General features: G+C 65.3%; 3 protein-coding genes across 3 annotated transcripts; 2 read left to right on the plus strand and 1 right to left on the minus strand.

Moving 5' to 3' along the window:
* Positions 1–715: 715 nt before the first annotated feature.
* On the plus strand, positions 716–1796 carry MICPUN_109356 (predicted protein). The gene has a single exon (XM_002505425.1). The coding sequence runs from the start codon at positions 804–806 to the stop codon at positions 1773–1775; it is 972 nt and encodes a 323-aa protein (XP_002505471.1). The 5' UTR covers positions 716–803; the 3' UTR covers positions 1776–1796.
* Positions 1797–2721: 925 nt separating this feature from the next.
* On the plus strand, positions 2722–4870 carry MICPUN_92259 (predicted protein). The gene has a single exon (XM_002505426.1). The coding sequence runs from the start codon at positions 2737–2739 to the stop codon at positions 4777–4779; it is 2043 nt and encodes a 680-aa protein (XP_002505472.1). The 5' UTR covers positions 2722–2736; the 3' UTR covers positions 4780–4870.
* A 4405-nt stretch (positions 4871–9275) lies between these two features.
* MICPUN_103764 (predicted protein) lies at positions 9276–14269 on the minus strand (the record flags this gene model as incomplete). Its single annotated transcript, XM_002505672.1, has 2 exons — positions 9276–14024; positions 14153–14269. 2 exons carry the CDS (start codon positions 14267–14269, stop codon positions 9276–9278), a joined length of 4866 nt encoding a protein of 1621 aa, XP_002505718.1.
* Between the last annotated feature and the right edge of the window lie 626 nt (positions 14270–14895).

Here is a 14895-nt window from a genome sequence, read left to right on the forward strand (position 1 = left end):
GCGTTAAACACACGCACGCGCGGTCAGTGCTCGCGAGTGGCTTCGGACCAACCTCCGAGCGCTAAGGCTACGAACGAGACGCGCGAGGAATCTCTCCGTCGATCCGAAATCCCGACGCGGAAGCGGTCGAACACTCGGCAATTTTTTGGTCGAGTCCGGCATAATTTTGGATACTCGGCCGAACACGTGTATCCGGCGTCATGGCTGCGAGGACGGGGAACTGGATCAAGCGCCTCGAGCTTGTGGAGAAGGCGTGGCGGGTGCTCGACAAGTACAATGACGGTAGCGTGACCATGGAAGACCTGATGGAGGTTTACGACGTCAGCCTGCACCCCGACGTTTTTGCCGGCAAGATCACCGAGGAGGAGGCGATTTTGGAATTCGCCAAGCAGTGGGACCACGACAAGAGCGGCGCCATCACGCAGAACGAGTTCATCGACTACTACCGCGGCGTCAGCAACTCCATAAAGGACGATGAACACTTCGAAGAGCTCATCAAGTCCGCGTGGAAACTCCAGGACGACGGCGAAGCGGACGACGGTCTCTACGGAGTGTCCCGATCCAGGCCGGTGACGGAGCCCCCACCCAGGATCACAGCAGATGAGGAGGCGGACAACATCCAGCTCATGCTCCGGAAGAGACTGGAGATCCTCACCGGTTTCGCGGACGTGGGCACACAGGCGTACAAGGTGAAGCAATACTTCAAGAAGTACGACGAAGACGGCAGCGGCGACCTGCAGTTTCCCGAGTTCGACAAGGCCCTCGTCGAAATCCTCGCAATCGACGAGGAATCCTCGGCGAGGATGCTCGCCGGGCGCAGGGCGCTTTTCGACCGCTACGACCGGGATACCACCGAGGACCTGTCCTACGAGGAACTGGCCGACGGGCTCTTCCGACTCAAGCCGCATCCGCTGGCTGACGTGGAGTCCCGGCGCCTGATGGAGAAGATCCGCAAGGGGATCGTCACGAGCGAGGGCATCTACGGCCTCCGGTACTTTGGCTTCAACCTCCGCACCATGGACGATCAGAAGCTCGGCTACTTGCCCGTCGACGAGCTGCTCGTATGCCTAAAAGACGTCAATGTTCAAATCGCTGACCACGAGAAGAAACTGCTCCTGAAGTTCTTCGACCTGAGCCCCGCTCCGAAGGGGACCATCGACATCACCGAGTTCATGCGCGGCATCCGCGGCAAGTTTCTGAAGTCTCGCATAGCGCTGCTCGAGCGCGTGTGGAGGGAGAAGATCGCCCCCACCGGCGCGCAGAAGGTGCCCATAAAGGAGGTTCTCCGCTTGATCGACTTTACGCACGACCCAGACGTGTTCACCGGCCGACTCACTAGGGAGCAGGCCATCAGGGACTTCCCGGACCTCTGGGACAAGAACTTGGACGGGTTCATCAACTGGCACGAGTTTGTTGACTTTTACCGCGACATCTCCGCTGCCCTTGAAACCGAAGCGCACTTCGAGATGATTCTCAGGAACGCTTGGAGCTTTAACTTCGTCGAGACTAATACCATCAAGACCATAGGAAGGAGGGTCCTCGTGTCGCTCAAGAACGGTCATAAGAAGTACGTGGACTTTGACGTGCCGGAGGATGAGTACTTCAACCCCGACGACTTGACGTTCATGCGCAAGAAGCTGTTCCTGCGCGGCGTCAAGGACGTCCTGATGGTGCACGACGCCGGTCTCGCGCCAGAGAAGCACAAGACCGGCGCGACGTCAAGGGGTATCGTGGCCGAGCAGGCCTTGGGCTACGGGTCCATGCGCGCCGGGTAGAGTAGCACTAACTAATAAGCCGATGTACGTCTTGAAATCGTTCCTGTGGCATCGTGATGAGATCGCGCCGCGCGCCAAAACTGCAGACTGGCACAGGCAAAACAGTCGACGTGTCAGGGTTCTTGCTTTTGCCTCGTTCCTTCTATCCGCGCCTCACTCCTCGCGCGCCCACCGCTCGCGAAGGAAGACTCATCTCCCGCCCTCTCTGAGTCACTCGGAGGGCGAGGCACGCGGAAGGGCGTCACCCGGGATCTCCGCGGCCCGGGGGCGTGCGGTCTCCCAGGAGGTCACAGCTTCTTTGAACGTTTGCTATCCGGCCCTGTCAGATCTTCTGAACTAGGTCAGCGTCCCACCGAGTGCCGCCATCCGAGCCGCTTCGCGTTCCGTCGCCGACATGTTCGCCGTCGTCGCGAGGAGGGCTCTGGGCAACGCCGCGCGCAACGCCGCGTCCCCTGCCGCGCCCGCCCCCGGGTGGGTCGCGGCGGACCCAATCCTGGGGGCGCTCGCGTCGACCTTGTCGCGTGACGCTGGGGCGAGCACGTGGACCGCGGCGCGCGCGGCGCTCGCCGCCTCACGCCGCGGGCTGCTCGATACCAGCATCCCACGTACGACTGCGGCGGATGCCGTTCGCAAGGAGCTGCTAGCCATGAGGCGCGCCTTCTGCGCGGAGGCGCCGAAGAAGCCGGGCAACTCCGGTTGGGAGAATTTCCAGCCGAAGGGTGGCAAGCCGGCTAAGCCCTCTAAGCCGGGCGACCCCGAGGCGGCGGGCGCGGGCAAAGCCGCCCAAGAGGCCGCGAAAGAAGCGTCCAAGGGATCGGGTTCCTCGTCCGGCGGCGGCGGCGGCGGGTGGGGCGGGTGGGGCGGAGATCCCAAGGGCGACGGCGGTCCGAAGACCGTCGGAGACCTCCTCAGCTCCCCGGCTTTCACCAACGCTGCCGCCACGGGCCTGGCTCTCCTCGCCATGGGCTTCATGTTCCGACCGATGTACTCCAACGAGTGGGACGCGAAGGAGATCTCTTTCCAGGAGTTCAAGACGGCGCTCCTGGAGCGCGGGTTGGTGGATCGGGTTGAGGTGAGCAACAAGACGCAGGCCAAGGTTTACGTCACGCAGGCGCCCAGAGCTCCGGGAACGAGCCCCAAGCCCGCCGGTTCTTTCTCCAGGGAGGCCGGCAACGGCGCACAGCTGAGGTACTACTTCAACATCGGCTCGCTCGACTCGTTCGAACGGAGGATGGAGGAGGCTCAGGACGCGATGGGGGTGGACCCGCACGAGTTTGTTCCGGTGACCTACCTGAACGAGGTGGCGTGGGGCACCGAGCTCGCGCGACTGGCGCCCACCCTCCTTCTGCTCGCCGGGTTCGTGTTTCTGAACCGGAGGATGGGCGGCATGCCCGGCATGGGCGGGCCGGGCGGCGGCGGGCCGGGCGGCGGCATCTTCAACGTGGGCAAGGCTTCCGTCACCACCCTCGACAAGAACGCCAAACACAAGATCATGTTCAAGGACGTCGCCGGCTGCGACGAGGCCAAGGCCGAGATCATGGAGTTTGTCGATTTCCTCAAGAAGCCCAAGAAATACGAGGACCTCGGCGCGAAGATCCCTCGAGGCGCGCTGCTGGTCGGCCCCCCGGGGACGGGCAAGACGCTCCTCGCCAAGGCTACGGCGGGCGAGTCTGGGGTTCCGTTTCTGTCCATATCTGGCTCTGACTTCATGGAGATGTTCGTGGGCGTGGGCCCGAGCCGCGTCCGCGATCTCTTCGCACAGGCCAGGAGCCAGGCGCCGAGCATCATCTTCATCGACGAGATTGACGCCATCGGTCGCCAGCGCGGGCGCGGCGGGATGATGGGCGGGAACGACGAGAGGGAAAACACGCTGAACCAGCTCCTCGTGGAGATGGACGGTTTCGGGAGCAAGGAGGGCGTGGTGGTGCTCGCGGGCACCAACCGACCGGATATCCTCGACCGCGCGCTGCTCCGCCCTGGTCGGTTCGATAGGCAGATCAACGTCGACCGCCCCGACATCAAGGGCCGCGAGCAGATCTTCCAGGTGCACCTGCAGAAGATCAAGCTCGACGCGCCGATTGATCACTACAGCGAGAGGCTGGCCGCTCTCACTCCGGGTTTCAGCGGCGCCGACATCGCCAACGTGGTGAACGAAGCGGCGCTCGTCGCGGCGAGGACCAACGACACCTCGGTCACCCTCAAGCACTTTGAATCCGCCGCCGACCGCGTCATTGCGGGACTCGAGAAGAAGAACAAGGTTGTCAACAAGGTTGAGAGAAACACCGTGGCGTACCACGAGGCTGGCCACGCCGTGGTCGGGTGGTTCCTCGAGCACGCGGAACCCCTGTTGAAGGTTTCCATCGTGCCGAGGGGCTCCGCGGCGCTCGGCTTTGCACAGTACCTCCCCAACGAGAACCTCCTCGCCACAACGCAGCAGCTGACGGATATGATGTGCATGACGCTGGGCGGTCGGGCCGCTGAGGAGGTGATGCTCGGTAAGATCAGCACCGGCGCGCAGAACGACCTGGAGAAAGTGACCAAGATGGCATACAACCGCGTGGCCGTCTACGGGATGAACGAGAAGGTTGGCATGCTCTCCTTCCCGTCAGATGACCAACAGTTCCAGAAGCCGTACTCGCAGGACACTGCACGGATGATCGACGAGGAGGTTCGCGAGCTGGTGGATCAAGCGTACAAGCGCACAGTGGCGCTCGTCAAGGAAAAGAAGGAGGCTGTCGAGGCGCTCGCGCAGGGTTTGCTGGAGCGTGAGGTGCTGCAGAGGCACGACCTCGTCAAGATTCTCGGCGACAGGCCGTTCAAGTACGAGGGGCAGCAGAACATCGACATATTGAACGAGGGTTTCAAGATGCCGGAGCTGAAGACAACCGCGGAGGACGACGCTAAGGAAGACGTTGCGGCCGAGGGCGGCGCGAACGGGGGCACCGGCGGCGATTCGAAGAAGGTGGACGAGGTTCCCGCGGGTGCAATCCCAGTCGCCTCGTAAAGAGCGGGCGCCGAATGTGTACCATCATTGATCTCGGGACTGCGGAGTTTCCTCGCGCCAGTCTGTAATTATCGTCAATCTTGATTCGTTTATTCAATCGTTCGACTCGTTTCGCGCTTCTCCGCCCTCCTCCGCGCCTCTCACCTCCCCGCCCTCCGCTTCACGCGGCGGCGACGCGGGCTCCGGCTCGGGCGCAATCAGCGACCCGAGCCAACCGAGGATACCCCTCCGTGGAGGGTTCTCCCCTCTCGCCCTCGCCGCCTCCTCCTCGAGCTGAATCCTCCGCAGCCTCTGCCTCTCGCGCCTCGCGTCCTTCGCGCGCCAATCCGTGAGCTGCGCCATCGGCGCCGGCTCGTGCTCGACGCGCCTCCGGGACTCCGGCATCTCTCGGGACCCGCCCCCGGATGCGCGAAAGTCCCGCCTGGGGCCGAGACTGCTCACCGCGTCGTTGACGAACCTGTCCACCGCGGCGTCGACGCCGTCGTGTCGTCTGTCGAGGTTCGCGTCGGCGTTAACGTCTGATACGGGGGCGGGCGCGAACGTGAACTCGTCGTCGGCTGCCGATCCCCGGTTGGACGCCGAGGCGTTTGACCGCTGCCGCAGCGCGGGCGAGTCGGATTGCTCCACGGAGGACATGGACACGACCGAGTTTGACCTGCGCTTCGGCACCTGCATCGAGAGCTTGGTGGTGACGACGAGTTCGTCGAAGCCGGTCTCCTCGTCGTGCTCCCGGGAGAAGACGTGGTTGACGCACTCGCCGATGACGATCTCCGCCGTGGTGAACACCTCGCAGCCCTCCAGCACGTGCCCACCGACCACGTTGCCCTGGTGATCGGCCAGCGCCACGTGCAGATGGCAGCCGTGTCGCGACACCGTGCCCGTCAGCGAGACGATCTCGAAGCGCTCCTGGAGGCTTACGGTCTCATTCTTGTTCGTCGCGGTGGCGTTGGCCAGGCGGAGACATATCTGCGCGAGCGGTGGGGTTCGATCACGGTCAGCGGCCGGGTCGTGAAAATCGTCGCTCGCGAAAGGGCACCTCGGGAAATCAATCTCGCTCGGGGGTGGCGCACCTTCTTCAGCGAGCCGACGCACGTGACGATGCACCCGGCCTCGAGCTTCTCGCCCTTGGCGTACGCCACGAGGCTCTTCTTCAGGTCCTGCCCGGGCGTGAGCCTGAACGCGTGAACTTCCATGGCGCGTGGCGATCAGTGTTCAGCCCCGGGGCCCAGAGAAGGTTTGGAGGCAAAGGACGCGGACGAGGGCGCCGCGAGTCGACGGGACACAGAACCCCAACCCTGAACCTAAACCCTGTTTGAATTCTTCACAACGCGTCCTCGCCGGACAAGATTCTGAGAAACGCCGCCGCGTCCACCACCCTCACGCCCTTCTCCTCCGCCGCGGCAGCCTTGTTCCGTCCCGCGCCCTCTCCCACGACGAGCAGGTCCGTCTTACCGCTCACCGACTTTTGCGCCGTCCCACCCGCGCGCTCCACCGCGGCGGTCGCTTCGTCGCGAGACATGCCGGGAACCCGGCCGGTGACCACCACCCCCAAACCGGCGAGCGGCTCAAATCCCTTTTCGTCCCCTCCTATTATATCGTCCGCGTTCCATGGTTCGACGACGACACCCGCGGCGAGGATGGCATCCACCACCGCGGCGTTGGCGTGTTCGGCCCAGAACTCGGCCACCACCGCGGCCACCACCGGGCCGACGCCGTCGATGGCCGTCATGGAACGAGATTCGTCGTCGCAACCTCCCGCGACGGGTTCTTCGTCGGCGGTACATACGGCCGGGTCGTGCGCCGCCGCGGCGTCGCGAAACGCCTCGAGGGTCCGGTATCTCCCGGCGAACACCTTCGCCGTCTCGGCACCCACCTGTGGTATGCCGAGCGAGTAGATGAACTTGTCGAGGGGCACGCTCCTCGCCACGGAATCGATCGCGTCGAACAACTTCTTCGCTGAACGTTTCAGCTTTCCCTTGTCCTTGCCCGACGTGTAGACCCAAAACTCCGGCAGCCGCGCGTCCGCCTCCGCGAACGACCCGCCGTCGCTGATGACGTCGGGGTCCGCCGCGAGGTGCTGGAACCGTGCGCGCAACGTGAAAAGATCCGCCGGGGAGCGAACCGCGCCCGTGTCGTGCAGACGCTGAATCTGTCGCCTCGCCAAACCGCGAATGTCGAGCGCGTCCCGGGACACGAAGTGCACCACGCGCTCCACGCTCTGCGCGGGGCACCGGAGCCCGCCGGTGCACCGCACGACCGCGGCCTCCTCCTCCTCCTCGAGCCGCAGCGCGTCCAGCGCAGACGTCGAAGGATCCGACTTTTTACCCTTACTCCTCGCGCCCCTCGCCAGCACCGTGCGCGTGACCCTCGACCCGCACGCCGGGCACGACGTTGGAGGCGACGTCACGACAGTATTGGATGACGAAGGTACCCCCTCCGCCAATCCCGTGATTCGGGGTATGACGTCGCCGGCGCGTTCCACGACGACCCTAGCGCCAACGTACAAACCCTTTCGAGCCGCGTCGTCAAAATTGTGCAGCGTCGCCCTGCCCACCGTCGCTCCTCCGAGCTCCACGGGGGGATCCAGCGTCGCCACGGGCGTGAGCGCGCCCGTCCGACCCACCTGCACGTCCACGCCCGCGAGCGTCGTCACCGCGGTCTCCGCCGGGAACTTGTGCGCGACGGCCCACCGGGGAGCGCGAGCGTCCGAGCCCAGCCTCCTTCGTAAACCGGCGTCGTCCACCTTGTACACGACGCCGTCGATGCGGTACCCGAGCGACCGCCTGCCCTCCGCGGTGGCGAGCGCGGCGTGCGCGGCGATGAGGTGGTCCAGATTCTCGCTCACGCGCAGCACGGGCGCGGGCGACAGTCCCAGCGACGGGAGGGACTCCAGAAACTCTGACTGCGACGGCCAGTCGACGCCGACGATCTCGCCGTGACCGTACGCCAGGAAACGCAGCGGGCCGGCGTCGGTGCCGTCGCCCGCGGGTCGCTCGAGCCGTCGCATCGCCCCCGCGGCGGCGTTTCTCGCGTTCTTGAACAGCCGCATCCCCCGAGCCGCGCGAGCCGCGTTGACGGCTTTGAAATCTTCATCCGCGATGAACACCTCGCCGCGAACCTCGAGCACCTCGGGCCACGCGCTCGGATCTCCTCCCAGCGTCTGAGGCGCGCCGATGCACCCCACCATCTGCCGCGTCACGTCCTCCCCCGATCGCCCGTCCCCGCGGGACACGCACCGCACCAGACGCCCCCGCTCGTACCTCACCGACGCGGACGCTCCGTCGATCTTCGGCTCGGCGCAGAAGCGAATCGGCGCCAGCCGCGCGCCAGCCGTGCCCGGGCCGTCCCCGCCGCCGTCCCAGAACTCCCCGCCCAGCGCGCGGCGAGCGCGCTGCACGAAGGCGGCGGCCTCCTCCGCGTCGAAGGCGTTCTGCAGCGACTGCATCGGCGTCGCGTGGCGCACCTGCGGCAGCGCTTCCCATTCGTCGTCGTCTGCGTCGTCTGCGTCGTTTGCGTCGTGTGCGTCGGGGATCGGCGCACCGACGCGTCGGGTCGGGCTGTCCTCCCTCGCGAGCGCGGGGAACGCAGCCTCCAGAGCCTCCAGTCGCAGTCGCAGCCGGTCGTACTCCGCGTCCGTCACCTCGGGCGCGGCGTCGAGGTAGTAGAGCTCGTCGTGCCTGACGATCTCGGCGGTGATTCGGGCGAGCTCCGACTCGGCGCCGGCGGGGTCCAGCGCGCCCGCCCATCGCGCGGCGTCCTCGCGCCAGGACGACGCCGAAGACGGGGACGATGACGCCCGCGTCGCGGTGCGCGGGTGAAAACCCCCGGCTCGCTCGCGACTCGCGGAGGGGTGCCGAACGGGGGCCGTCCCGGGGTGCTGGTGACCCGCGAAGCGGCGGGCGATTACGGGCGGGAGCGAGCGCGCCGACGTCGAAGCGTTCATCGTGGACGCGAAACCCGCCAGTGAAGCAAACACGTTGCGACACCTGCGCATGTACCGGTGTCGCTCGCCCTGCGACTGCCCAGGGCGCCCGCCTGCACTGCACGGCCCGCGCCTCTCACGCCAATCTCGTCGACTCTGGAACTCTTTTTCGCGCGCGACGGAGACAGATTGACGTTGCACCCCGGTTTGAAGCAGCCAGGCTCAGTTAGGGTTGCACAGCAGGCCAGTTAGAAACCCTAAACTGTCCGAAATCCTACCCTAAACCCATAAACCCGAAACCCGCCAACTTGGTCAAAGTCCGGCAGAAGGTCCCCCGTTCGGGCTTTTCCCCGATCTGTCCGGGCGCGAAGCATAGGGGACGACCGCGCCCGGATGGATCGGGGGCGCCCGGATGAACCAACCGGTCGCTCATTCAGAAGGCCGGGAGTCGAGGGAGACGACGCGTTTCGAAGCGCAAGATGACTCGATAAAAATACTTGTACTTGTAATATAAACATGCTCGGTACTTGTAGACATACACATCTCGCTCCCGCGGACGGGACGGGGCTCTCGTTCAAGCGCTTCGCGCGTCCGCTCCCCTTCTGCGTGCGGAGAGAATCTCCATCAGATATTGCTTGTCGACGACGCTCCTGGCGACGTGCTCGCTGAACGAGCTCGAGGCCACGTACGCGGACGCGCAGGCCGCCACGACGAAGACGATCAGCTCCGCCGTGACCGTGTCGAGCTGCGCCAGCTGCGCGGCGTCTCCCGCGGTGTGAGCCGCGACGTACTTCGCCGCCAAGCCCCAGCCCGGAAACATGAGCGCCTGCGCCCCCATGACGACGGGCTCCAACGCCATGCCCACGGGTGCGTACAGCGACTGCAGCACGTAGTGCACGCAGATGCACATGAGTCTCACGGTAGTGCGAGTCCTGCTGATGTACGACGACGGCATGAAAGCCTCGAGGCCGGGGTGCAACACCGCGTATAACAGCCGCACGGCGCCGTTTATGAGCGCGTGAGAGCGAAGGTAAATGCGTCGCGGCGTGATGGGCGGGGAGGTGACGACGGCGGCGACGATCATCGCCGCGAAGGTTGCGTACGACATCCAGATGACGTCGCCGAGCCTGTTCGTGGCGACGTGCAGCGTCGTGACCAGGAGGACGACCGGCAGATCGATCCAGGGCAGGGACTTGACGCCGTGCCTGCCCGAGACGACGACGGAGACCTTCGGGGGCGCGAAGCCCTCGCGAGGCGCGCCGGCGAGGACCCATTCCCTCGCCTCCGTGTGCCCCAACGCGCCCTGCAACGTCTCGTCGCGCACCCTGCGACGCATCGGCTCCCACAGGTGCGACGACGTGCCGAGGAGCAGCGCCGATGCGATCGTGTACACCGTGGAGCCGTCGTACTCGTTCGCGGCGAGCGTCAAGGCGGCTTGGAAGTGCTCGCGCTCGCACGAGAGGATTCGCGCGGCGTTCTCCGCGTCGTTGGGGTTAGACGCCGGGGCAGCCAGCGAGCGGTGCAGCCAGTCGCACGCCAACACCACCGCGGACGCGAGCACGTCAACCACCTTGTCGCTCGCCGTCTTCATCGCGTGCCTCTGCCGCCGGGATTGCATCGAGTGCGCCTGGTAGGCGTACGCGACGTTATCCGGCGGGGAGCACGAAACCTCCGCGGGGGTACCAACCACCATGCCCGCGTTTCCGGTGACCCACGCCAGCGGGTTGGTGCTCACGACGAGCGCGGAGAGGGCGGCCGAGACCGCCTCGTTGATCGCCGTCTGCCGCGCGACGTCGCCAAATACACCGCGCAACACTCGTCGATGGATCCCACCCTCGGATGACGAGGGATGGACGCCGCCGCAAGCCGCCTGCGCCATGGCAAACGCGCACGCGTGCAGCGGCGTCCATCCCCTGCCGCTGACGACGTTGTCGCCGAGGTTGACGAGGGCACCCACGGCGGCGGCGCCGCGGTGGCGGATGATCGCGGCTATGACCGCGTTCACGGTGTTCGAGTCCCCAGACGTGCAGGCGGCGCGGAGCAACGTGGCGATGCCGGCGTTGGTGTTCATCGTCGCGATGAGATGAGAACCCGCGGTCCCGCCGTGCACGCTACGGTTGCTGCCAAAGTACGCGTCGTCCTCGTACACGTCCATGTCCGACGGTTCGGTGGACGTGTATCGGTTGACTTCGCGGTCGGAGTTATCCGACGTGTCGGGGCCCTCCGACATCGCCGCCGTGAACGGAAACTGACCCGCGAGCGGGTGCCCGTGCGAGTAGCCCACCGGGACGGCGTCCCGCGGGGGCGAATCCGTCGCACATGGCACGGGATCCCGGGCGGTGATGACGCGCGAGGCCGCGGCGGCCCATCCGAGCGCGGCGCACGCGGTCGCCGCGTGGAAGCAAACCTCCTCCAGTCTCCGCCGGTTAGCCGTGTCCCCGCCCGAAGAGTCCCCGCTGCAGTCGGAGCCCCACGAGCCGCCGGCGGGCGGTGGGGGCGCATCGCGCGGCGCGTTGAGGGCGACGCCGAGGTTGAATAGCGCGGGAGAGTCCCCGAGCTGCGCGAACCTGCCGATCGTTCGGCTGAGTTCCGACGCGAGGATGGCATCCGGGGTGATGAAGACGGGGATGCACATGACGGGATCGACAAAGTTTGAGAGTTGCCCGGCCCCGTGCTCGTGGCCCGCGCCGGCTCTGCCCGTGTACGCCGTCGCATCGTGCGTGACGAGCTCGATGAAGCCGAGTCCCTCGACGTTGTTGGGCGTGATCCTGAACATCTCGTGGCCCGCGGGGATCGCGCGGTCGTGGTCCGCGTGATGGGGACTGAGCTCCACCGCCGCGCCCGCCAGGAGCGGCACGTACCGCCCGTGGCACCTCAGGGTGTACGCGTATCCCTCGGGCGCGCGCGGCAGGTCGATGCAGTCGTAGCGATCCGACCTGATCACCGGCATGCGCATGCTCGGATCGTGCGACCTGCGGATGGCCTCGATGAGCTGCGGGGAAAACACCGGGTCGTGCACCGCATCCGCCGCCGAGCTCAGCGGCGTGGACTGGCGCACGGCGCCCCCCGCGCCGAATTGCATCCGGTGCGTCCGGCTCCGGCCCTTGACGGGGTGACCGACGATGAACGCGAGGTTACCCTCCAAGCCGTGCGTCGCCCCGATGCTCCGAAGCTTGTCGATGGAGTCCGCGGCGTGCGCGTCGAGCGACCTGGAGATGCCGTCGTCGTCGAAATCGTCGCCGTCGCGGTTGACGCCGTCGACGAAGGACTCGGCGTCGTCGTCGTGTCTGGCGAGGACGTCCACCGTGAGGAGCGTGCAGCCCGGTCTGGCGGCCACCTCCGCGTGGAGCATCGACCCTCGCATCTGCGCTCCGAAGTCGTCGACGACGCCGCGGAAGCGGGAGACGGCGCCGACGGGGCCCTCGTTCGTCTTGAAGTACATCGTCATCGACTCGACGTTTTGAAACTCCTCGGGGGAGGACGGTTTGTCCCCGGGTTGATCCCCCGCGAAGGAGGTGTCGAGAGTCTCGGCGTGATCGCCGCGAGTGATGCGGCACGTCTCACACCGCGGGGGCGAGTGCACGCGGCGGCAAGACAGGCAGAACATGCTCTGCGACCCGGTGGTCGAGAAGGGCGTCTGGGACATGAGGTGGTCGCTGCACAGCTTCAGACCCGCGGTCACGCTGTTGCTCGTGTTGACAACCTTGTCGCAACCCAGCGCGCGGCACGTCTGCGTGTGCGCGGATTCCGCGACGCCATCCGCCTCGTTCTCCTCGACCGTCGACAGGACACCACCCTTCGGCGGGGTGCCCTCATGGTACCGCATGGGTCCGAGGTTGTAACCCTTACCCTCGGAGCCACGCGCCGACCTCTTGGAGACGAGCTTGAACTTCACCGGGTCGATCTCGTAGTCCTCCATCTTCCAGTGGCCCGGCGGGAGGTTGTAGGAGCCAAGAGGATCCGACGCCACTGAAGCTCGCGCCGGCGTCGACGGCTTCTCCGCCTGAACCTTGAGCCAGGAGGCGACCGTCTCGAACAAAAAGCTGGTGACGTCAAAGAGGTGCAGCGCGGCAATGTACATGGCGGCGAGCGCGTAAATCTGAGTCTTCTGATCCGGCTCGGGGGTTCCCGCGGGCGCGAGATACAGGAACACGACCCTGGCGGCGGCGAAATCGGCGAGCACCCCGGCGAACGCTCGAGCCGCGTCGGGAGCCGGCACCGCGACGTGGGAGCACGCCACGACAAAGAGCCACTGGGGCAGCCACACGCGCCACACGTCGAGGTCAGAGGTCGTCTCCGCGGCGTATTTGCAGACGTCGAGGAACACCGCGGACAGCGCGGCGAACGACATCGTGAGCGTCGCCCTGGTGTAGACAGCGGCGCGAAGGAAACCTCCCTGTCCGCGCTTCCCGGCGGAGGAGAGGTGTCTCATCGTGAGGTAGCACGGCAACAGAAACTGCGTCACCGCCGCCGCGATTGTCTCCACAGACACGCCCGCCCTGGTCACCGAAGAGAAAAACACGTTGTGCACCGCGTTGACGTTGGCAATTGACGCGATCCCCACCGCAAACACCACCGACCTCTGCAGCCGGGACAGCGAAACCCCCGCATCCTTCGTGGTGCGGTTGGATCCCAGGAGGATCCGCTGATTCAGTCGCAGGTACGCCGAGGCGTAATTGCTCACAAACTCGTTCCGAACGATAACGTTGACGATGAACGGCGCGACGAAGACGGCGGGCGCGCCGATCCGAAGGAGCTTATCCGCCGAGTTCTCCTCGGTGGAGAGGTACATCCTGCGGAGGTCGTCGTCGTAGCCGTACGCCGTCGGGAGCTGCAGCGCCGTGAACACCATGAACACGACGTTTGTAACGCCGACGCACGTCAGCCATAGATTGGACTCGATCGCGAGCAGCACCCCGAAGACGGTTGGGGATATGCTCATGGTCATGGCCTGTATCAGCGTGTAACCGTGGTGGCAACCCGCCCTCGCGCCGAGGATGGCGGCGTTGAGTACGGGAATGCGCAACACGAGCTTGAGCACGTGTCGAATGGTCAACGCGGTCTCCTCGCTCATCCTGAGCACGGGCGCGCGCCTGGGACCGTTGGGATACTTGACGCCCCACTGAGGGGCCAACGCGTTGAGGTTGATCAAGGTCATGCCGTCGATGATGACGTGGAGCACGACGTGGAGTATCTTAGTCTTCCATAGGAAATCGTTCCCGATGACCCGGTCCTCGTACGGCTGGAGCAGCGTGCCCTGTTTGATCACGATCTTCTGCTCGAGATAGAAGATGGCCAAGATCCACAGCCAGTACACGATTTTCTGCGGGCATTCGGTCGGAGGGCGGGGCGGGGCGGGGCGGAGGTGAGCGGCGGAGACGGCCGGGGCGAAGAGCGGAGGGGCGGGGATGGTGTGGAAAAACACATAGGGCAACCGGGACGGAGGCGGACCTTCAATTTGGCGGGCGGCTTGCTCCTGTCCGTGGTCCTACCGATCGCATCGATCTGGTGGTGACTCCCCTTGTGAACGCGACGATCCGCTTCCATCGTCGGGGAGTAGCCAGCCATCGCGCCGCGTGAACGGCGCGAACCCCAATTGAAGGCCCGGGTCACGGTGAGGTGAAGTTTCGTCACGGGCGTATTGCTGCGTGGGCAGATTTTTTTTTTGGCAATTTTGCTTAGGTTTTCAGTGGCACTTTTTGCGAAAAGACGCACGAAAGGGCGTCCGGATCAATTGAGATATCGGCGGCCCGGATTGGTTCTCAACCAAGCACAACCAAGCACGCATTCAGTCATCGAAAACGAAAAGACCGGATTCTTTCGGGGGATATTTATTTGTAAACTGTGGTTGTGCTATGAACATTAACCCTGAGCCCGAAGACAACGAAGCAATCGCTCCAGATTTTTCTCTCGGCACCTCGGCGGATCTGATGGTGCACATTCCCGTTTTCAAAATCCCACCACTTCTGGCGCCGCGCGCTGACACCATCCTTTCTCGGCTGCACCTCGGCCAGGTTGTCACTACCGGTGACGTGGGCCGCTCGACAGCACGATGAGCTCGTCCTCTGCGATATCGCGCGGCCGCGCGGTCCCAATACCGGCGACATCGTCTTCAAACGCATCGTCGATTCGATTGCGTCGGGCGCGCGCTCTCTCGGGCGTCGTCCTCCCGAGCTCGGAGAGGTCGCGACGTG

The sequence above is a fragment of the Micromonas commoda genome, chromosome 13 (genome assembly GCF_000090985.2).
Source record: "Micromonas commoda chromosome 13, complete sequence".
NCBI lineage: Eukaryota > Viridiplantae > Chlorophyta > Mamiellophyceae > Mamiellales > Mamiellaceae > Micromonas > Micromonas commoda.

Coding starts and splice junctions, on each gene's coding strand:
- MICPUN_109356 (XM_002505425.1), top strand. CDS start 804: ATGCTCGCCGGGCGCAGGGCGCTTTTCGACCGCTACGACCGGGATACC.
- MICPUN_92259 (XM_002505426.1), top strand. CDS start 2,737: ATGGGCTTCATGTTCCGACCGATGTACTCCAACGAGTGGGACGCGAAG.